Here is a 23254-nt window from a genome sequence, read left to right on the forward strand (position 1 = left end):
TTCCATGAAACCCTACCTCATAAACTAAGCCAAAGTTCCGTTTAGGTCCTGCTTTTGAATTCTTTTGTTGATTTCTAGGTGTTGAAGGTTCCCAAGGCCTTTGAACTTTGGCTTGAGGGTCAGAGGTGAGCAGAAAGGAAAGGTACCGATTTCAATTCTGTGCTTGTGAGTGTTGTCTAAGGACACATTATGGAGCTGCTCTCCAGCTTGGAGCATGACTTGGCCTCTGGTTCTTGCCAGTATTTTACTATTAGAGCCCACATAGGTTCAGATAAAAACCATACTTCCTGTGTAGTTCAGAGTAATGAACAAGGCTCAGGAAGCCAGGGAATGCACTCAGTTATCCGTTGCCATCTTGATTATTTATTTATTTATTTATTTATTTATTTATTTATTTATTTATTTATTTATTTATTTATTTATTTATTTATTTATTTATTTATTTATTAAGGTAAGTTTTGTTCAGTGACTTTGGGACAGGGCTGTGAGTCAGAGGTTGGCATCAAAACCAGAATAGAAGCCACAGCCTTCTCTGGGGATTCTACTCCCGGCTTCCAATCCCCAGATCACAAAACTTTCTAATTGGAAAGAAAGGTTCTTAAACCAAGGCAGGGATTTGTTGGCGCCGCCCGACACTGACTGAAAAGGCGGGTCAAAGGACTGTCTGATGAAAGAGAAGTTGGATTCACGTGTCAAAGTGAAATTTTAAAAGCATTTCCACCCGGAGGTTTACTGTTGAATGTAAATTGGGCAATCCCACCCCAATCCCTGCAGATATTGCTAAACCAATTAACTCTGAAACGACATTCAAGCTCCCCCCCCACCACAATGCCTTTGTTTTCTGAAAGATTTTATTGACAAGCTGACTCACGAAGTTCCTGTGTAAACTGACTGTTTCTCACCCCTCAGCCTGCAGGCCAATGGAAGGCCAGTTTTATATCTTCTCTACAGCCGGTATTGGGTAGACCTCGCCCTGTATTCACCTAACTGTGGACCAAATGGCTCACACGCTTCCATTAAGAAAATTATCTAGGGTGCTCACACAGTATCCGGGTAAACACAACGCTGTCATTTAGAGCTCATTTGCTGACCATTCACGCTGCTCAAGGCAATTCCTGAACTGGCGGAAAAGGGGTTTTGTTGTTTTATTTAATATCATCTTCTCCACAAAAAGCCTCTCTTAGCTTAAATGTTCTAAGTCCGAAGAGGCTGTCCCCCTCCAGAAACAGGCGCGCAGGCGCCGGCACGCACACGTGGACACACACACTCACACGCGCCTGCCTACAGCCCCTGCGTGTGACTCGCCTACGCGATTTATGGGCTTCTCCGGCACGGATTACTGTCAGGTGCAGAAAGCAGCCCTTTGTCCGGTGGGCATCTCCCCCCCTCCCAACCCGGATTTGACTGTTATTTACGGGCCACGTGAGCACTGGGCCCGGGCCTGGCCGGCGGGGGGAGGGGGCCTTCCCTAGCGCAGGGGAGACAAAGGCTAGCCCAGCGTGGCCAGCGCCACTTGGGGACAAACCCCCCACTCTCACCCCACTCCTGTAACTCGGGTGGAATCGGCCCAGACCTGGCTCGGACTGAGACTCCTTGGAGAAAGGTCGTGTCAAAGCCTTTGTAAAGCAGTCCGTGTTTCCTTGCTCCGGGAGCTGGGACCTGCTCCCAGCTGGGATTTGTAAACTGCGGGGAGCCACCCCCCCACAAGCGCGAATCTGGCCCCGGCGGCTGTCGAGGTACCAGGGATGCCTAGGACAGGGCCACCCAATGGTGGGCTAGCAAGAGGGGAAGCATGAGATGTCCTCACAGTCCCACTCCCCCACCCCCGCGCAGCAAGAGAAACAGGACCAAGCTCCCTTTGCCCTCCTCACTGGTGCCGCGCGCCCTTGCTGCCCTCCCAGCCAGAGTGACCGGTGTCCCACACCCTGCCCCAGGCAGCTTGCGTCAGTCTGCTGTTGCGGCTCCTTCCGGAGCCCGGATTAGTGTGATCACGCACTCCAGGCGCCAAAATTTAAGGCGCGATGGGGGTCACTAAAAACGTCAACAACAAATTAATCCACATGTAATAATTTATCTTTTAAACTGACAAAAAAAAATCCACGAACAAAATTAAAAATGTAAGGCAGGAGGAACATTGCAGTGCCATTTTGGAACCCGAGGCAAAAATGGAAAGATCTCCACGGATGATCAGCGCCCCCACACAGCCCACTGGACCCAAATCGGGGTGTTGGGGACTTCAGAGCGCACGAGGAATGGAGAGCAGGTAGAAGAAGGCCTTGGAACCGGTGATGGGGGCTGGAGGTGAGCTCGGGAGAGCCGCTCCGCAGGGAACAAGGCAGAGGGCCAGGAGAAGAGGGTTGCACTGGGCAGGAAGGACCCTGGGGGTTCGGCGGCCCTCTTCCACCCGCGACCTGAAATGGAATACTCGACCTCGCCGCCACCAAGGCCGCGAGCGAACCCCGTAATTCCCTCGTTCGGTGATTAATTCTTGCTAACAAGACTTGGCAAGATCTCGGCAGAATAATTTTTGGCTTCTGGAAGGTCCCCACCGCGTGCGCGCATAACCTCCCCTCTTGCCAAAAGCAAGCCCTTGGGAAATTAAATGCCTCTGGCAAAGTAAAATCAGGGTGCGGGTACTACGTGACCTAGAAAGAGGGATGGAGAAACTCGAATTGCCTCCCAGGCTTACTAAATTTGCTCAAAAGGTCGGTCTTCGTATGGACACTTTTCAGTATCTTGCTTAAGCACCAAATGTGGACCCTAATAGTCATTTCCTGAGAGGACAGTTCGCGTGTGACTAAGAGGGAGGTGAGGACTCCCCCCGCCCCAAGCAGAAAACGTCGGGGTATTCTCCCCTCCCCAACCACAGCTAAATAAACATGTTATAGGAAGCTTGGGCCGGAGTGCGGCCCAGTTCTCCAGCATAGGCATACCATTCGGCTAATTAACGCCCCCTCTGGGTTGTAAAGTAACAAACTCCACACTTCTCTTTTGTTACTGGGCTTTGGCGCGAGGGCCTTCCCTTTCATCTTCTAAGAGAAGTCGGGGTTTGCCCACGTTCCACGGGAAGCTATAAAGCTGCTATAATGGGTCAGGATGGAAATCGATCACGCTAATGTATATAAAACCAACGTCTGGGGGGAGGGGTTTGGAATAATAAAAAACAAAACAAAACAAAGCACAACCGGCAGGACCCGAAGAGCCAGTTTCAGTCCGGCCAGAAGAGGTCCCGAGCTCTGCGGAGCGGCAGCCGCAACGCGCTGGGGTCCACGGAGCTGCGGGAGCGAGAGCTAGAAGACTCGCGGGGGAGGAGCTCGCAGAGGCCGAAGACCGCCGAGCCGAGAGCCCAGGCCTGGGTTAGGCCGGCGTCGCCACCCGCTACTATCTCTGCGCGGACGCCGCGCTCCAGGGCTAAGGAAGGGCAGGGAGACGCGCCGCAGCGCCATTCACAAAGTCCGGGAGCTGCCGGCTCGCTGGCGGGTCGGAGGCTGCCTCCTTTTTCCTCTAGGTCTCAGTTTTATGAATGGGCCTGGCAGCGAGCACCGGGCGCCCTGTTTACTCCTCTCTTTGTGACGTCGGGTTCCCGTGACTGGGTGCGAAGGGGGCCGGCGCTCCATTCACGAGCGGGGGTGGGGGCGGGGCGGGGCGGGGAGCTCGCCCGGGGGGGGGCGGGGCCTGGAGAGGGTAGTAATGACTCTTCCCTCCCCCGGGAGAGCCGGCGAGCATTAATAAATCTCTAAGCCGAGGAGGCAACTCTGGCTGGGGCAGTGCGCGCAGCTCCGGCGGGGTGTTGCGTGGAACGGCGGCGCCCGAGCGGGTGGCGGCAGGAGCAGCCCAGCTAGCAAAACACACTAGAGGCAACAAACCGAGGGGAACCCTCTCTCCCGTAAACACACTCCCCTCCTCGGCCACTTTCCCCGGGGGGCCGCGCGCCTGCCTGCTTTGGAGCCGGAGAAGGCTCGGACTGCTATGTAACGTCGAGGCTGCGGGAGGAGAGGAAGGAAGGGGTGTGGGGAGAAGAGGAGGCTGGGGCCAAGTTTGTGGCCACTTCGACAGGCGCCCTCTTAGCCCTCGCCCGCTCCTTCTTGTAGCCTGGTTGGCCTGGGTGCCCTTGGCCTTCCTTCCCCAGCTCCCCAGCTGCTGCTGCGGTTCCCGGCGACATGGTGACGATGGAGGAACTGCGGGAGATGGACTGCAGCGTGCTCAAAAGGCTCATGAACCGCGATGAGAACGGCGGCGGCGCGGGCGGCAGCGGCAGCCACGGCGCCCTGGGGCTGCTGAGCAGCGGCAAGTGCCTGCTGCTGGACTGCAGACCGTTCCTGGCTCACAGCGCGGGCTACATCCGAGGCTCGGTTAACGTGCGCTGCAATACCATCGTGAGGCGGAGGGCCAAGGGCTCCGTGAGCCTGGAGCAGATTCTGCCGGCCGAGGAAGAAGTGCGCGCCCGCCTGCGCTCTGGCCTCTACTCGGCCGTCATCGTCTACGACGAGCGCAGCCCGCGCGCCGAGAGCCTTCGCGAGGACAGCACCGTGTCGCTGGTCGTGCAGGCGCTGCGCCGTAACGCCGAGCGCACAGACATCTGTCTGCTGAAAGGTAAACGTGGGCGCCCGGGGCGCGAGCTGATGGGTAGGTGTGTAAGGGACTTGGCGGCCTGCGCTCCGCCGGGCATGGGAAGAAGTACCCGAGTGACTTGGGGCTGCGGGGAGTTCCCGTGCGTGTCGGTGTGCATGGTTTTGAGCCCAAGTCTGGGGTGGGGGGGGGCGTGCTGGCGTGTTTCTCCAGTCACCTGCAACCCGCATGCTTCCGGGAGTTTAACCGTGTTTGTTGACAAGAACGGTTCTGGCCTGGGTGCTGTGCTGGCCGCGATTTCTCTGCTCAGCCCAGCTTCGAGGGCTGAGAACGCGCTCTGAAGTCCCACAGGGACAAGAGAGGCCTGTTGGTTCGGTGTGACCCCGAGAACCCTAGAGAGGAGTGAAGGAAGGTGAACGCCGAGGTGGGATCTGCCTCGAGAGTTCGTACACAATCCTGCCTTTGGTACACGCAGGGAGGAGAATTGGGTTGCAGATCTCGGGAACGTTATCTCGTGTCTCTCGCTGCCCCAACTCAGCTTTTCTGCAAGTCGGCCAACTCCTCCTGCCCTGGGCTAGACCTAGGCTCCTGGAGCAGGGAGGCTGGAGCATGTTGTATCGGGGGACACCAGGCCGAACCGCGCCTCCCCTTGCTAATCCCGGCAGCGGAGAATTACCACCTTTTGTTCACACACCATTCTCGACTCTGCTGGCGGCGCGTGCCTGCTTGAAGCGAACCCTGGCCTCCATAGGCGGCCGGAGAGAAGGTGGTCTGTCAAATTGAGAGGTCAGACACCCCCCCCCCCCAAAAAAAAGATCGCACACTATCCCAAGTCGCTGGAGAAGGGGACCGGTGGCTCGCCGCACCTGCTAGCCCGGCGGCAGTGCGGGCCTGGGGCTGCGGAACCGGGCGGAGAGCGCGGGGGTCGGGCGCCCCCTGCCGCGCTGCGCCCCTACCTCCGGCCGCCGCATTCCGCGCATTCTTTCGCACGGGGTCGGGTCTTCGCTTTGGAACCCGGGAGGTATTTCGGATCCCCGCCTTCCGAGAGCCGCCCCTTTGCCCTGTCGTGGCTCTTCGTCCCCTCTTCGTCCCCTCTTCTAGACTTTTCCTCTCGGAATCTGTCCACCGCAAGGAAGGGAGGCCGGGGGAGAAAGCTTTTCGGAAAAGCACCGGGAAGCGGCTGGGGTGCGGGCGAGCGGGGCTGGCCCGGCGGAACAGCGGGGGGCTTTGTTCTCCGCAGTTGTTTCCTGACCATTTGACCCGTCAGCTGCTGGGGAAACGCTGCTGTTGACCTGAGGCTGAACTGCTAAGGCGATTTTGCTGACTTTTCTTTCTTTTTCCGCGAGGGCCGCCTTTGGCTCCGCCAGGCGAGTCCTAGTCTCTCAGCCTTCGCCCTAAAGCGTTTTAGGAGCGACTGCCGGAAAGCTGGTCCCGGATCCCGCGACCGCCCAGCGGTCCGAGCCGAGCCCCACGCGGTACCCGCAGCCCCGGGTCAGGCGCAGGTCCCGTGCCCTCCGAGGTCCTACTTGGACCCCAGGCTGCGCGTCTGTGCTATTGTTTCCGTCTGCCCGCTCTCCCCAGATCGAGATCATGAGGGTGGGAGAGGTGAAACTGTGTAGGGGTGAAGGTACCCTGGGGGAGCCTGGGCTGTCCTCGGTTCCTCAGCCCTTGGAGAGAGGGAGAGAGAGAGAGAGAGCCGGGGCAATGCCTTTCTACTCTGGCTTTGGAAGCATCTAAGCCCCACGTGGAGTCAGAGATTGTTTTGTTTTTCTTCCTGGAAGAAATCCGGAGGGGACCGCCCTGGAGCGGCAGCTGTGGGCCTTCGCCCTGAGCCCTTTAAGGCTTCCTTCCGGGGCGCAGGCTCCCGGACGTGGCGCCTAGGAAAGGGAAGCATATTTTTAAGGTTAAATCTCATGGCTCGCGGCGCTCTACCGGTCCTGATTCGGATCCGGAGACCCGGAGGCCAGACCAGTTCTGAGAAACGCTTCAGGGCAAATATTGACGTAAGACTGGCCGGACAGGTGGCCTCTGGGCGAAATGACAGTCCCCTCCCTAATGGGTGGCCAGAAGCCTGGCCCACAGAAAGACATTTCCTTCAAGCGAGGCTTGACTGATCTCTCTGCCTTCCCACCTCCTTCCCGTGTCGTCTGCCCTTATGGGCAGGGAGGATCACCCCTTGCCCCTCAAAATCCAAAGGCCACTTCCCAGTCCTCTGAGGTAGCGCTCCTCTAGCCCTGGCCACAGGCCTGGACTGCTCTGTTTTCATCTGTTTGGGAACAGCTGCTACCCCAACTTCACCACCACCCCTAGCTAAAAGTTCAACATGCTGCCCTTGGGAGCAAGAGCCTAAAATGAGAGAGTTGGGGGGGTGCCCCTTGCTCTGTAGAGGTAACAACATCTGTCTGCCAGCCTTAGTTTTATGTCAACGTACGTACTGAGCCACAACCTAGTCCCTTCTCTCTGCCAGCTGTTGACCCGCCTTGGTAGAGAGGGCAGCAAGAAAATGTCTGCTGTAGGAAGGAGCAAGGAGCAGTCATGGGAACTAACACACACACACACACACACACACACACACACACACACACACACGGGGGGGGGGGGGCTGCTTGGAAGATGAGGCTTGGGGGGAGAGAATCGCGGCTCAGAGACCTGATAGGAAGCTGGGTAGGTTTGTTCTTAGTTATCAAAGGGGTAATTTGGCTCATCTGGTCTATCAGGGCTGCCTCCTGCTGGTGGAGTGTGGGGGCAGACAGTGGGTAAGTGGGAGGGAGACATGGTGGTGGGTGCCTACCATCCCTGGGAAGACAAAACAACAGTTTCAGAAATGATGTCCTTCCTGGCCTAAGCAATCAATCGATCAATTTGTCGTGGTCCACCCTCACCCCCCACCTTCCCCTACCCCCACTCCCTACCTTCCCCCCAACCCCTAGTTAGTTGGCGTTAAAAGAAATCTCAGTTTTCCTATTTATTTTGGTCACTTAAAAGGATGATTGGCTACCTTTTGTCAGTAGTTAACTGTGGCTTTTCACAAAAACAAGGTTGCTTAAAAGCAGGCATTAAACTTCGTTGAAGTATTGTTAGTCTTGTCCATTTGCTGCTATTGATCAAGTTTTGCTAAAAGCAGTTAACTAGAATCTTTTGTTTCCTTTTTGCTAATAAAAGTCATGAGGAGTACTTACTTAAAAATCCTGTAAGGCATTTTAGGGACAGTTTCTAAAACTTTTGTTTTTCAGATTTTTTTTTTTTTAATCTCAGTATATCTCTTTCAGATTCTCCCCCTCCATAAATGTTTAGGTTGGAGTTTTAGAAAGCCTGGCTTTTAAAAGACGAAAGAAATTTCTTACCCTAATAGTAATAATTCTTTACTGCCAGTACTCTCAATGACACAGTCATTCATCTGTTACACACACACACACACACACACACACACACACACACACACACACATACACACTGATTTTAGCCTGGTATGGTGAGTGCCTATGATTTCGGTAACCTGAGGCCGAGGCAACTGAATTACAAATTCTTGACCAGCCTGCTCCACACACGGGACAGATCTTCTTCGAACAGTTTCATCTTTCCTCCCCTCCAGAATTTACCTCGTGATCTCAGTTCTTATTCAAACCTCATTGAAAAATTCTCCAGGGGGCTGTTTTGAGCAACTGGGATAGTCATCTAGACATTCTACTTTTCCCTCTTGGTTAAAACTCACCTGCTCTCAGGTCTTTGTCTTGACCCTTGACTTGAGGCGGGGGAGGGAAGGGAGGGAGGGGCTGCCGATCATCCAGGACCTCTGCTGGTGCCCTGCTCGCCTCTTTCTCCAGCTTCCTCAGTGCCCCCGCCCCAGGGCATAGCACAGGGTTTTGCCTATGTGTCCCAGACAGAGAATGACTGGCCTTTTCTGTTTGTAAATATAACACAGTGTCCCAGAGAGGAAAAGATGGGGGAGTGTTAGAATTATAAGACTGATAGGACTTAAGCAAGAATTCCAAGACTCAATGGCATTGACTACACAGCACAAATGACTTGCAGGTGAGCTGGATGTTTGCAGCCAACAAAAGTAACTAAAGACGGACAGAGGTGACCATGAGCTTCTCCTTGATTCTTTTGTTTTTTTTCGAGACAGGGTTTCTCTGTATAGTTTTGGTGCCTGTCCTGGATCTCACTCTGTAGCCCAGGCTGGCCTTGAAACTCACAGAGATCCGCCTGGCTCTGCCTCCCAAGTGCTGGGATTAAAGGTGTGCGCCACCACTGCCTGGCTCTCCTTGATTCTTAAGCTCATCAGAGCTTCTTATCTTGTAGGAAAAGGTAGTCCTTAAAGAGCCAAGAAGTTCCTTTAGACACTCAGAACCTGCAAAAGGGGATAGCTATTTTCCTTCCTGAGAGAGTTCCTGGCAGAGGGAACATGGCCGGAAGACAAGTCGCTCTGTAACAGGCCAGCCTGCTGGACGTAGCAGATAGTGTGGGAGGACAGGGAAGGACTGCAGGGAAGAGCTATCTCCCAAGCGAGGCCTTAGGGGGTTCAGCCAGCTGGCCTGGGAAGGACAGGCTCTCTGAATTGGGAACCACAAGGTCAGAAGCCCATGTCGGCAGGGATCGTCTGAAGACTGCTCAGTTAAAGTGAGGTTCCCAAAGGCACATGACCTTGAGACAACCTAGACTTCCTTTCTGGGCCAGAGCAAGACGGGAGCTCAGGTGGTATTCTGAATATTGATTGGCAGGATGATAGGAAAAAGTGGCAGCCTCATAAAGATCCACGGCCATAGTCAGCACCACAGCCACGCCCCTCTAGGACCCCGATTATGGTGGTATTACCAGCACCCGTCAGCTGGCCCTTACAAAGCACTTCCACGTGTATTAGCTCCATTTCTGCAGAGCCCGGCAGCCAACTAGAGTGGAGAATTTATGGCTCGGAGGCCCTTGTGTTCATGATTTATACTCTGAAATGCTTGCTATGAGTGTGAAAGAATTAGTTAGGAAGGCCATGGGGCTAACTCAAGCAAGCCCTGTGGAGGGCCATGCCTAATTCTCCATTCCTGATTTACAGGTTGAAAGATAATAAGCAGGGGAAATAAGTTCTTTATTTGATTTTTTGCCCCCCTCAGTGCTAGGAACCAACCTGTTATTTCACATGTGCTTAGTAAGCACTCCGCCACTGAACTACACCCCCCAGCCTTAGGAAGTATACTCCTTAAATAAAGACCTTTAAGACATCTGTGAGGCAGTTACATTCAACAGGACACAGGAAAAACAGGTTGAAATTCGTTGGCATATGTTATGAAATTTTATTCAGCAGATGCCCAATGCTTCAGAGATGGCCAGACTGACTAGGCATCATGCTTGGCTTCTGCTTTCTGAGGATGTGTGCAGGAGGTGTAGGGAAAGGAAAGCCTGGCCCTTTTGTGTATGGTGGAGTCAGTTTCGGGTAAAACTGGCTCTTTACAAGATAGTGGCCATATGGTACTTGTACTAAGATGGGGTTCTCTAAGAGGGCCTGACGGGGAAAATGTTTTCAGACTTCTTTCCCTACACACTGTAAGAAATAACACTGCTCTGGGGATGGTGGCTCATATATGTAATCCCAGCACTTGGGGAGTGGGAAGTCTGAGGCAGGAAGGTTGCCGTGAGTTCGAGACCAGCCTGGGCTTACAGAGTGGGACCCTGTCCCAATAAAACCAGAGCCGTTAAATTTACATCGTGATCAAGAAGAGGGTTACAATGTACCCCGGTGGACATTCCATAAACTGACACACTTTAAAAATGCAACACATTCTGCTAACTCAAGTTTTGCTTCTTTGAAGTGTGGATCGTTTTTCTCTAATGCTCACCGGAAACACCTGGGTCTTGTCTGGGCCAGGAGCAAAGGTGTCAGCACTAAGTACTCTTTTGGATCTCTTTGTGTGTACGTGAGAAGTCTTATAGCCCACCTGGGGTAGCCAGCAGAGTTCCCAAGGGAAAAAAGCCAGTGCGAATGGACAGCAAAGGCTCCTGATAAGTCTGGCATTAAGGATGGCCCCTGCCCTAAACCTTCCCAGGTGGCTTTCTTGTCTCTTCTATGTGTAACCCTGGAGCTCTTCATGGTCTCCACAGGGCCGCTTGGCACATAGGATGTGTACCCCTTGTTCGGAGTATCCAGTTTTTAGGAATTCAGGTGTCGTCCAAAAGGCTTAACAGGCATGGCCACGGGAGGCAAGGACTTCATGGTTTCTTCCTCCTGGGAAGCGATAACTCACTTGGACTTGCCCTTCTGCACAGCCCTCACTCTGTCCGCAAACAGCCCACAGCTCCCCAAAGCCAGCAGCTCCTCTCCCAAGGTGCCTCTGCCAGGCAGGCAAAATCCGTGTGCCAGAAACTTCCTGCCGGGGGAGATTAATAATCACTTCTTACTGACTCGGAGCGGGGAGGCCCGGGCAGGTTAGAGGATGGCCGGTAGCAGGGTGCACAGCAGATGTAGGTACCTGTCTGCAGAACCTGTGTCCTTTCTGGATCTTCAGGCTGGCCGGACCCTGTACCCTTTTCATGATGGGGAGTGCCATCTGGAGGGTCCTGCTATTGAGCCTTGGGATCTGGGTTCCAGTGGGCAGACCCACCCTTTATTTTTAGTTGAGGCTGGACGAGCCTGTCTACTGGGTGGGAAGTTTTTTGCCAGGAACCGTTGGTAACTTCACTCTTTAAAAAATAATTTTTTTTAATTGCTTAAATGGATGTTAATAGACAAAGGGATCGTTAACTTGAAGTCTTAGAGAAGTACACAGAGGGATAAATGGCCTTTATTAATGGAGGTGTTTAGCCAATCTTCTCTCCCTAATGGGGCGGGGGGCATGGGCCTACGTTTCTTGGCAGAGACCAAGGGCCTTTGGTGACAGACCTCAGATTCTCATCTCTACTCCGTCTGGGTTACTTTAAGATGAAGGGTTTCTGATGGGAGGGGGAGGGTGCCCTGCCTCTTGGGTGCTATGGCCACTGAGGCCACCAGCACATTCTTAGCTGGCAGAAGCAGGTTTGCAGGCTTCCCCCTCTGGAGGCTGGTCACCGTGACTCAGCAGGAAGAACTCCGACCACAGAGATATCCTTTTATATCCGGAGGGAGTGAGCAGAGGGCAAGCCAGAGCCTCCGGTCAGAGAGGGAAAAAATGGGTGCCCTGCTTCTGAAACCCTTGTGATGTGGCTCAGAGAGTTCTCCTTTCTCTCAGAAGCAGCAGGAAGCAGTTTTCTAGGGTTGGAATTTAGGAGCCAAGCATTTGACTAACTGTGTCACATGCCAGCCCATGGGTAGTCACTGTCAACAGCTGGAGGACATAATGCCAGAGGTGCCTTCTTCCAGCAGGGCCAGGCACAGGGAAGGAGCTAACCACTGTGTGACCACCTACCATTGCAGCCGGTTGTATGGGTCTGTCCCGACATGCAGGCTGTATTGAAGTGGTATAGTTTCTGGTCCTGGAGGTCACTAGAACATGAGAGCTACACTTTGTTCTAACCTACGCCTGCCCCCAGGCTCTTGTGGGACAGCCCCCAGCTGTCCCAGATAACTGGTGCTATCTTTTTGTTACAAAACCTTTCCTTCTGCAGAAGATGCCTCGATAAACTTTGCATGGTTCGTCCACACTCGGGTCAGAAAAATCCTTTCTTGCCCCTCACCTGTGTAGCAGAGGGGGGGGGGGGGGTTGTGTGATGGAAACGTGTTTTCCTTTTGTTTGTGGCCCTTTTGGTAGAGACAGCGCAGTTGGTATCTGCTCCGACTCTGAGGAGACTCAGAAGGGCTTGTGTCAAGTTATTTTTAGTCGCTCCCCTCAACACCCCCCCTCCCCCGCCCCCATTCCTTCTCACATCAGAAAGGGCTGACGCTGGTGATACCAGATGGGAATCCTCACCCAGGCAGGGCACCACTCACTGGCTGTCTGCCTCCTAAGTGTTCATGGGTCCCTCGTTGTACGTGGTACTCTAGAAAGTCCCTCTGGCGTATCGTTGTACATCTTCCTTTGTGTATTTTTAATCTCAAATTGAAGGCTCTGTCCATAAAGCATTAACGAAATCCCCAGCATCCTTCCATCCTCCATATTTATGGTCCTCTGACCAAACAAACCTCTTTGAGAAATGCTCTGCAGCCGTTATCTCTAGACCCACAGCGCCACCTGGTGGCACACGCCGAGCCAACCGTTCTCCTTGTTCTTGCTACCTACTGGCTCTGGCTCCACTAACCTGAACCACTTTTCTCCTTTAAAGGTGGCTACGAGAGGTTTTCTTCCGAGTACCCAGAGTTCTGCTCCAAAACCAAGACCCTGGCAGCCATCCCACCACCTGTGCCCCCTAGTGCCACTGAGTCCTTGGACCTGGGCTGCAGCTCCTGTGGGACCCCACTACACGACCAGGTAGGTGTAGTGAGACCCTGGGCAGAGTTCAAGTCAGGCAGTGCAGGAGAACATGAAGGAACTTTCTTTTGAGAGTTCTGAGTTTCAAGCTTCAAACACAACTTCTTGATTTGAAGACAGCATGGTGAACCCTGAGTATCATGGTGGGGTTCTAGGTCAGGTGTATTTATTGCTAGGAATCATTTCTTCTCTCTCTCTTATTATCCCCAGTTAAGAAGAAAAAAAAAAAGATACTTCTGGTTTAGCCTCTATTTTGTTTTGTTTTTGTTTTGAGACAGGGTCTCCCTTTGTAGCTCAGGCTACCTTTGGAATTATTATTGTGCTCCAGCTCCCTGGTACTGGGATTATAGGCATGTACCCAGCATGTCTGGCTTCTAGACCCCAGAAGTATGAGCTGGACAAGAGGAAAGGCCTACTTGGGCCCATCTTAGAGGGATCTTGAGAATATCATTCTGGAAAGGATGAGGCCTTGGGATAATTGCTGGGCTCCCATGATAGCCAGGCTCTCCCTCATTTACCAGCAAGTTATAAAATACCAGTGGACTCAGAGTGCCAGTCTTGCTCCTAAAAAAAAGTCAGCTTGAGCCATTTCACTTCCTTCAAGCCCATGCCCATCCACCCTTCAGTCAGATGGAGTCCACCATTTCTGCCCATAAATCTTACCACGTGTTTAGGGCATCACACCTGCCATGATCTCTCCTTATCTGAGACATCTTGTCTCTGATGTGCTAACTGTGGACACAGCAGCCCAAACAGATCCCTAAACCCCATGACACAATGGCTTAATGATCTATTAGCAGGGATGCTGTGGATATCGCTCTGTATAAATAAAATGCTGATTGGTTAGTAGTCAGGCAGGAAGTATAGGCTGGACAAGCAGAGAAGAGAATTATGGGAACAGGAAGTCTGAGTCAGGAGCCACTGCCATGAGTACCAAGCCATGTAGCAAGGTATAGATTTATAGAAATGGGTTAATTTAAGATAGAAGAACTAGATAACAAGAAGCCTGCCACGGTCATACGGTTTGTAAGCAATGTAAGTCTCTGCGTGTTTAATTGGTTGGGTCTAAGCGGCTGTGGGACTGGCGGGGGAGGGAGATTTGTCCTGACTGTGGGCCAGGCAGGGATGGAGAAAACTTCAGCTACACAGGGTAAACTCCCAGTGTGGCTGAATGTGCTGCCTCAGTTGTCACGGGAAGGGGTGTTGCGGACTTGACCATACCTTGCCCACTAGAGTCCCACTGAACCCAGGCCAGGAAGGAAGAGCCAGAAAAGCTCTCTACCTATCATCAAGTTTCTTCCCCAGGCCCCAGGAAGCCCCGTGGGTTGTCTAGAGCTCCAGTACTTCAGCCATCATCCTGGTTGCTGGACGCTCGTGTTTTACTGAGGTCTTCTTTATGTTTCTCTTTGGTGCAGGGGGGTCCCGTGGAGATCCTCCCTTTCCTCTACCTCGGCAGTGCCTACCATGCTGCCCGCAGAGACATGCTTGACGCCCTGGGGATCACAGCCCTGCTCAATGTCTCCTCGGACTGTCCCAACCACTTTGAAGGACATTTCCAGTACAAGTGCATCCCCGTAGAAGACAACCACAAGGCTGATATCAGCTCCTGGTTCATGGAAGCCATCGAGTACATCGGTAGGCTGCCCAGCCCACCCTCAGGGTAGGGAGGGGGAACCCCAGGGAACGGCGGGTGGGGACTTCAGGTATTACGTGCAGGCTAGGACAGTCCCCTTGTATTGCCGCCATCGCCATCGCCAAATATGTGATACAAAGCAACTTAAGGAGGGTGTATAGTCCGTCACAGCGGGGACGACCTGGCGCCAGGAGAGTATGAAGTTGTCACATGACACCGGCAGTCAGGAAGCAGTGAGCATGGGAAGTAGGGCCGGGTTCTCAGACCTCAAGGCCCGCCCCTAGTTCGCCCATTTTTTTTTTCAGCATGGCCACCCCTCCCAGGAGGTTTCAGGGCGCACAACCAGCAGCGCTCAGTACATGAGCCTGTGGGGGTTCCAACCAACATACCAGCCTTCACCAGAAAGGCCCCCGGCCTGCCTGTGGGGACTTGTGTGTGGTGGGGATTGGGAGCCATTACCCATGCCCGGCTGAAGAGCCAGTCACCCCGTTGCATGGCTCCACATGTGTGCAAAGTAAAGACGTTTGTATGGAGAAGAAGACGAAAGGAGCTTTGTTTTTTTTTTTTTTTTTTTTTCGAGACAGGGTTTCTCTGTGTAGCTTTGCGCCTTTCCTGGGACTCACTTGGTAGCCCAGGCTGGCCTGGAACTCACAGAGATCCGCCTGGCTCTGCCTCCCGAGTGCTGGGATTAAAGGCGTGCGCCACCACCGCCCGACTGGGTGTGCGCTTTAAAAATACCTTTTATTGCCGGGCGGTGGTGGCGCACGCCTTTAATCCCAGCACTCGGGAGGCAGAGCCAGGCGGATCTCTGTGAGTTCGAGGCCAGCCTGGGCTACCAAGTGAGTTCCAGGACAGGCGCAAAGCTACACAGAGAAACCCTGTCTCGAAAAACCAAAAAAAAAAAAAAAAAATACCTTTTATTGGGGGCTGGAGAGATGGCTCAGTGGTTAAGAGCACTGACTGTTCTTCCAGAGCAGTCCTGAGTTCAACTCCCAGCACCCACATGGAGGCTCAAAACCATCTCTGGTGCTTATAATAAATAGCTAAATAAAAAAAATACCTTTTATTGTTGTTGAGCCTAGAAAATACTATAGACTGAGTGGGTCCTCAGTCTAGCTAGCACGGCCGCCCCTTTTCCCTAGGAGTGCCCCTCATCCTTCGGCCCGTCTTGTCTTCCCCACTCCCATGTCTTAGCTTCTGCCACACGCGCTGCCAGTGGTGGCGCCTGCAAGTCTGCCGAGGGCCCTAACCGTGTCATGCTCTCTGCCCCAGATGCCGTGAAGGACTGCCGAGGGCGAGTGCTGGTTCACTGCCAGGCGGGCATCTCCAGGTCAGCCACCATCTGCCTGGCCTACCTGATGATGAAGAAACGCGTGAGGCTGGAGGAAGCCTTCGAGTTCGTCAAGCAGCGCAGGAGCATCATCTCGCCCAACTTCAGCTTCATGGGGCAGCTGCTGCAGTTCGAATCCCAGGTGCTCACCACCACCACGTCGTCGTCGTGCGCGGCGGAGGCGGCCAGCCCTTCGGGGCCCCTGCGGGAGAGGGGCAAGGCCACGCCCACGCCCACGTCGCAGTTCGTCTTCAGCTTCCCGGTGTCTGTGGGTGTGCACTCGGCCCCCAGCAGCCTGCCCTACTTGCACAGCCCCATCACCACGTCCCCCAGCTGTTAGGGCTAGCCTCGGGAACACTAAGTCATCCAGGGTTGGCACCCCCCCCCCCCCGCCACGCCAGCCAGGGTTGGACAAGCCACACTGTGGGCAGCAAGTAGGGACTGACTGATCAGTGGGGTGGGGGGGCCACGTGACCACGCTCCGTCCTCATCCATTTCTCCTTGGCTAACCAACCACAGGGCCAGCTAGAATGGCAATAACGACTTCGAATACACCTTAAAAGCAAACAAACAAAACACTCCAACCTAGAGCAATAACGGCAGCGTCCGCGGCCAGGGAAGACTGGTTTATGTGTCGGTTTTACTTTGCAGGTAGATATTTACCTCATTTTTTTTTTTTTTTTTAAAGCAGTAAGGCTTGAAGTTATGAAGTCCACAGATCCTGGCAAATGTGCTCAACCAATTTTATTAAGTAGAGAGGGAGAGAGGAGGAAACAAGTTTTTGCCGGAAGTGCCTGGCTGGCTGTGCGCTTGTTCTAATACTGTCTTCATAGGAATTTTGTGCTAGGTACTTCTAGGCCACAGTATTCCCTTCTGATTAGTCGTCAACTGAATATTTATGCTGAATGAGAACTTCTTTAAGGTGTGTGAGCAGGAGCCTGGTGATGTGGATTTGGAATGTATTTCTGTTGAGGGTCACACAGTAGAGCACAGAAACGCACAGGCGTGCTAGCAAGGAGGAAGTGAGTGGTTGGTGTCTGGGTTTCAACCTGGTCGCCATCCTGCATTATTGCCACCAAGAAACAAGCAGGGTGATAGGCAAGGAAAAGGGTCTGTGGTTGGTCACTATGACAGCTGGTTCCTGGACACACTGACCCAGGCACGCACGCTCTTCCCTCCAGTGACCCATTTGGTGGTGGCCAGAGCGTTTTCTTCCAGCTTGCCTAGCTAGGATTTGGATATTGTCTGTGACAAATGCCATATTTCAAGAGGTGCTCCTGGAAAACTGGGTGCCATTCAGATTTTCCTACAGTGAGTCATTTGGCGAGGCCCCCATCAAAGCCAGCTCACTAAAGATGAACTAAAAACAAAAAAAACAAAAAAAACAACGAATCCTTTTGTAAAGTTGAAGTGTACCATCCTCTCTCTCTTGGATAAATTGGAGTTTTCAGTTTTAGGCATTTACTTGAAGTATACCAAGAAATTCTTGTTATTAAATCCCTGTTTGACAAGTGAATACTTACTTTCAAAAGCCCTCTTGAATAAAAAGATAAGTGTTGGCCGTGACTCGGGGCTGCTTAAAGTATGGAAGGGTGAGAGTACCAGTGGTGGGGACCGGCTGCCGGCTCCTGTGAAATGCATCCTGGGTGACTTAGCCGTTTTGGATTCTGACCGGGTTAAGGCCATATTTAAGGAGCCTTTCCAAATGGAGGAATGGCTTTGGAGGAGTGAGTGTGTTTTCTGTGGGGAAGGCTTGGGGTGGGGGAGGGGACACGTTCCATCTGTAGTGCTGGGGAAACAGTAGTGTGGGGTGCCAGATTAGAGGTCACTGAAGACGTGTCAGGAACGAGAGCATGGTTTCTCCCCCTTTTGAGAGTCTAGATCTCAGTGAACATTCTTGATCACACATAAATAACTTCAAGCCTCAATGTCACAATCACGGTGGAATGCTCTTTTCTCATCCAACATCCCAGCTAGCCCGGGTTCATTACATTTCCTTCTGTGAACTGTGAACCTGTGTTGGCATGACCTGTATTGGTGGCCTGTGTCAAACTCTGCCTTCGGGTGAGTCTGGAGTCCTCACTTCCTGTTTGTAGAAAAAGGAGGGTGCCCTGCTTCCCTGACGCTGCTGCCTGGCTGAAGGCATGAAGGGGCTGAGCTCCCCGATGGCTGACCCATCAGAGATGGTGGACCCTAGTTGGATGGTCCTACCTTTCCCCCTGCTTCCTGGCAGCTGCTTCAGGTTTGCTGAAGGATTAGATTAGATGAGTTGTATAGCGAGACAAGTCCTGGGTTCCAAGAATGTAAGGCCTTCTGGGGGGCAGATAGATAGCTTTTAGACGACATTCACTTTTTATATGAGTGTGTTTGCCAAATGTGGCCTAGTTCCCAGACTGGATCCCAACCACACAGGCAGTGGGAGCTCCAGATGTCCGTCCCCTGCTTCCTAATTCAAGCCTTCTATGACAATGTCAAGGGGCTATTTATAAAGTCATTTTCTTTGTACTTGATAACAGCATGAGACCCAGAACTCTTAGAAAGAAAATAGGACATTGGTTTGATTGAAAAAAAAAAAAAGGGAGGGGACCTTAAAAAACTGTTATTCTCTCCCCAGTGGCCTCTTTGATGGCTTGGAATAGCTCTAATGAAGACCCTGTCCCAGGGTCATTCCAAATGGTTAGTTTCAAAAGACAGCATCCCGTCCATGAACTGATTTCTGGTGATGGGGCATTTTTGGAATGGCAGAAAGCCATTGAGTATTGGTCAGAATGAGGAACACACCCAGTTCTCCCCAGGGGTCTTGTCTCATCCATGGGTGTTTGTGGGGGAGTCTGAAGGTTGAAGTCCATGTGAGCAGGTGGCTAGCGGCTCTCAGCTTCCTTCTCCCCGAGACCTCTGCTTGGCTTTCAGTCAGGCTGGGGAAGCCATGAGGAGTGACTTGGGAGAGTGACTTGAGAGAGTCCTTGGGAAGGTGGGAAGAGGGAGGGAAGATTGGGGGTTAATCCCAAGGGGAAGGGACAGGAAACCTGTGGTAACGATACAATAGTTATTAGTTGTCCATCATAGTCACCTGGGCAACCTTTAAAATCCTCATATCCACGTGACCTTGACCAAATAAACCAGGACTCACGTGGGTGGGACCCAGGCACCAATACGTTAACAGTGTTCCTAAGTGCTTTCCGTGTGCAGCCAAGTTTTGGAGATGCATTGCTTCTGGATGGTGAAATTCCCACAGAGGTGAAACAGGAGCTACAGCTGTCCCACTCTCCACAGCTGGCTGAGGGCTGAGGTGGTTTCTTTGGGGGAGCCCGAGTGGGAACCAATTTGCGGAGCATTGTGAGTGGGCTTAATATAGTGTCTGGGTGTTGATGTATTCCCGTAAACTTTGTCTCCATCGAGAAAGATGGAGCCAGTCTGTGTCTGTTTTGGAGTCCTTCCAGTGCCCTGCCCTTTAGAGCTCATGAATCATCCAAAAGACTTCAGAAAGGTAACAATGCAATACTTGTTAACTTGTGTAAATAGCCCATCTTTCTGAGTGGTGTCATTTCTACATTTGATATGCCTGTATTTCTGTAGGATGTACATAGTTTAGGGGATTTTTGTTTTTTAGAAGAGTCCAACATGTCTGTTTTTATTTATTGCTTGAAAAAGATCATTTGAAGAAAAAATAAATACATTTTCAACCATTTCTGCTTTTGTGGACTCTCATTGGAATGCATCCTGCTGTTAGAACTTGGAAAGGGAGGAAGGACCCGGGACCTCAAGTAATCATTTGTGCTTAGCACCTGCAGTGGAGACCAGCTGATCACAGCAGTCACAGAGAGAGGGCTGGTCACTAGCAGTCAGAAAGGTCCAATGCTAAGTGACAGCGCGTCTCTCCCACAAGGACCTACTGTAGGGAGTGTAGGAGCCGATGGTTAGGATGGCTCAATGGAAAAGGCCAGTGTTAGCATGAAGACACCAGCATAGAGAGTTATAATACAAGGATGGGTAAGGAATTAGTACACGAGGAGGCACAAAGGATCTGAGTGGCTTCGTAGTCTGTCAGGACTATAGAAATAAGCGGTTGCATGTTAAGGCTAGAGTGAAAAAATAAGCTAATGACTGTGTAAAGCATGGTGGTGGAAAATGATCCACACATCATTTTTATCAGATTCCATTGGGGTGGCTTTCCCAAATGGCAAACTAAATAGTCAAAATACTTTCCCACTGTCTCACAATTATTTAACATCCTGGAAATGGTCAAGTAAAGTTCAGTTATAAGATTGTGAAAAAAATTAAGTCCCTTTCCTATACAGAAATATCGAGTGACACAAAATCAAAAACAAGATCCACTTTACAGTGACAATTTAAAGATAAAACACCTACAATAAACTTAGGAACAGGCAAGAGGTATATAATGGACAAGAGATAACATGCTTGTGGAAAACAGCATCTACAATGTTCATGGATAAGAGCTAGCAACAAGTTATAAAGTAACAACTGACTCAATCCATCAGCAGGATTTGGGGAAGAACCTGTCTCCTTCAGAAGGATAAATCTGGAAACAACGCCAGGGAGGGGATCAGGTAGGCTGTCTTGAGTCTCTTTTTTCTGCTGTACTAGCCGTACACAGAACGACACATCTACATCCCCACGATACTGTGGTATACTGTGGAACAGGTCACATCACAGCGTCAGGAAGGAGCCATCAGAATTTGAGGGCTGATTCCTTTTTAAATCTGTCATCTCGGTAGCACCCTGGGCTTCAGTCTGGCTGAGAACATTGGGGTGGGGTCTTAGGCAGTTAAATAGACTCGCTTTCTTCTAACCCCTTCTCTAGCCAACGGCTTTTTCCTGGGGGCTAAGGGGGGGGGGCAGAGCCAGCCTTTTCGATTAAATAAAAAAGACCACGGAGGTAACTCCTAAGGGCTATGAAATAGAAAGAATGCTCATATGGTGTGCCAGGGGCCTGGGACCAGACTCACTGCAGTGAGCATCTTGTGGGTGTGGCTGACAAGAGGGGACACTGAATGACACACTGCAGGTCCTGATGTCACTAGGATGAAGAAGTGTCGGGAAGATGGGAGGAGCAAGGTGGCCTTCTTGTTTGTTTTGTTTTGAATTAATTTGGGGGGCATGCTGCAGGGGTGTGGGACAGATACGGAGGGGCTGGGAAGTGAGCGGGATTGGGATGCACGATATGAAATCTCCAAAGAGTTGGTAAAGAATTAGGAAGAAAAAAAAGATAAGAAATTGAGGTAACTCGGCACATCCTCTGGACAGTGAGTGGCAGGACCAGACTGCAGCTCCAGACGGCAGAGCTGGGGCCTCATCTTAATCCTGTAGTGCTTTGGCAAATCGGCCGCCCTGACAGACACCCTCAGCCATCCACATTTCTCACTGCTCTAATGAGGCAGGGTAGAAAGTCAGGGCAGCGGAAGACCAGAAGGAAGCGCCTTCACTCCTTTGGATCTGCATTTAAATAAAGCAGAGCGAGCCCTAGCACCCGAAAGCCTCCAGTTTCAACACAACTGACCAAACTGCTCCAAGACCACGTGCAGCAAGAACTACATACTCGGGAGAAATGTTGCAACCAAGACGACCAGGACAGCTAATGCACCGTGCCTAGGTCAAAAGGTGTTCGACTTTCCTCTGACCTTACGGTTTACCAGCACTCGGCTCATCCATAAAACTGAAAAGCATCTCATAAAACACCTCCCTTTTTCATTTACGGAAGGAAATTCTTTTGAGTAAGCCAAGTAACTGCTGTTTCCAGCTTCTTTAGTCTCTAAACTCTGCTATTGACATAGATAACATCACATGAACAGTGTGTTACAAAAGCCACAAGTCACCTAAGAGCTTGTGGAGTCTTTAGGGTGCCTCTTTAAACCTGCATCCACCCACCCGCTCTGCCCTCTCCTGCCTTCCAATTCTTTCTGGTGACGTAGGTCAGGATCCCTGCAGCACCCAAGTCTCTGGGAACTCCTCAGACTGCACAGCCATAACGTGGAGTTGCTTGAAGACGTTGGCACTCCAAAAGCATGCCATTTGTACCACTGTATCATATCATACACCATTCAAGTACAACTAGTAAACCACCTTTGCAGACACTTAACAGAGAAGCAGGGGCAAGCAGTGTTCACAGAACTTGCCTCGGGATTCTGAGAGTTCAGTGGTGTATGGTACACCCTGGTTTTCTCCATGTTCAGCCTCTCCACAGCCCACAGTCCCGACGCACACCACTTTCCTTATACTTGATGCTCTGTTTATATGCAGAATTATAAAGTAAAGCTGATCAGCCCTTCTGTATAAATCAGTCCTATGCGAGGTAAATAATGTCAAGAACCCTAGTAAATCAGACTGAAACAAAACCAACCTGCTCCGTACCCACTGACTCTGCCGAAGCAGTTATATTAGCATTATAACCTTTGTTACTGCAAATAGGTCTGTGTGCTCCTTTGGTGTGTGTTATAAAATGAGAGGCGTGAACAAGGCCAAGGATAAAGGTTTATAAACATTCTAAGTCACACATGCCGGCTTCGACCTCACACACTGGGTCATAACCGCAAAGCACTCTAAGCAACAGAAGTTAAAAACAAGTTCACACTGGGGCTGTCGCCAAGCTGTAATAAAGAAGTGCACAGCTGTAAGGTCAATCCACAGCCCATCACACCCCCTTTCAAAATTGGTGGCAAAGAAAATGCTTCTCTCGACAGTCATGGGATTTGTTTTGGTTATAATTTCCTCTTAAAAAAATAAATCCAGTCTAGCAAGTGTTTTAAAAACTCCTGTGTGCATATATGTATGTATGCATTCATGTGTGTGCGTGCCACGATGTTACATGTGAAGATTGGAAGCAGTGGTGGTTTGAATAAAATGGCCCCCATAAGCCCACTGGGAGTGGCACTATTAGGTGTGGCCTTGTTGGAGTAGGCGTGGCCTTGTTGGACTAGGTGTGGTGTTGTTGAAGTGTTATGGGGGCGGGCTTTGAGGGCTCAGATGCTGAAGCCACCCCAGCGTGGCAGTCTCTTCCTGCTGCCTGGAGTCCAGATGTAGAACTCTCAGCTCCTCCTCCAGCACCGTGTCTGAGTGCACGCTGCCATGCTTCCTGCCATGATAATAGACTAAACTTCTGAACTGTAAACCAGCCCCAATTAAGTGTTTTTTTTTTTTTTTTTATAAGTGTGGCCATGGTCGTGGTGTCTCTTCACAGCAACAGAAACCTTGACAGAAACAGAAGCCAACCTCAAGTGTTGGTCTCTACCCTTGAGGCTGGTCTGTTTTTTCCCACTGAGCTGTCCTGTGAGCTTCTGGGGATTGACCTCAGTCTCCTCTTGGGAGCTCTAGTATTCCAGACACTACTATGGCTTT

At 51.5% G+C, this 23254-nt stretch overlaps 1 protein-coding gene across 1 annotated transcript; it reads left to right on the forward strand.

Annotated features, from left to right (window-relative positions):
- Positions 1 to 3712: 3712 nt before the first annotated feature.
- Dusp4 (dual specificity phosphatase 4) lies at positions 3713 to 19589 on the forward strand. Its single transcript, XM_052752012.1, has 4 exons — positions 3713 to 4593; positions 12793 to 12938; positions 14354 to 14573; positions 15844 to 19589. Exons 1-4 carry the CDS (start codon positions 4161 to 4163, stop codon positions 16239 to 16241), a joined length of 1197 nt encoding a protein of 398 aa, XP_052607972.1. The 5' UTR covers positions 3713 to 4160; the 3' UTR covers positions 16242 to 19589.
- The last annotated feature ends 3665 nt before the right edge of the window (positions 19590 to 23254 follow it).

This window comes from Peromyscus californicus, unplaced genomic scaffold (assembly GCF_007827085.1).
Source record: "Peromyscus californicus insignis strain IS unplaced genomic scaffold, ASM782708v3 Scaffold_23__1_contigs__length_62951481, whole genome shotgun sequence".
Taxonomy (NCBI): Eukaryota; Metazoa; Chordata; class Mammalia; order Rodentia; family Cricetidae; genus Peromyscus; species Peromyscus californicus.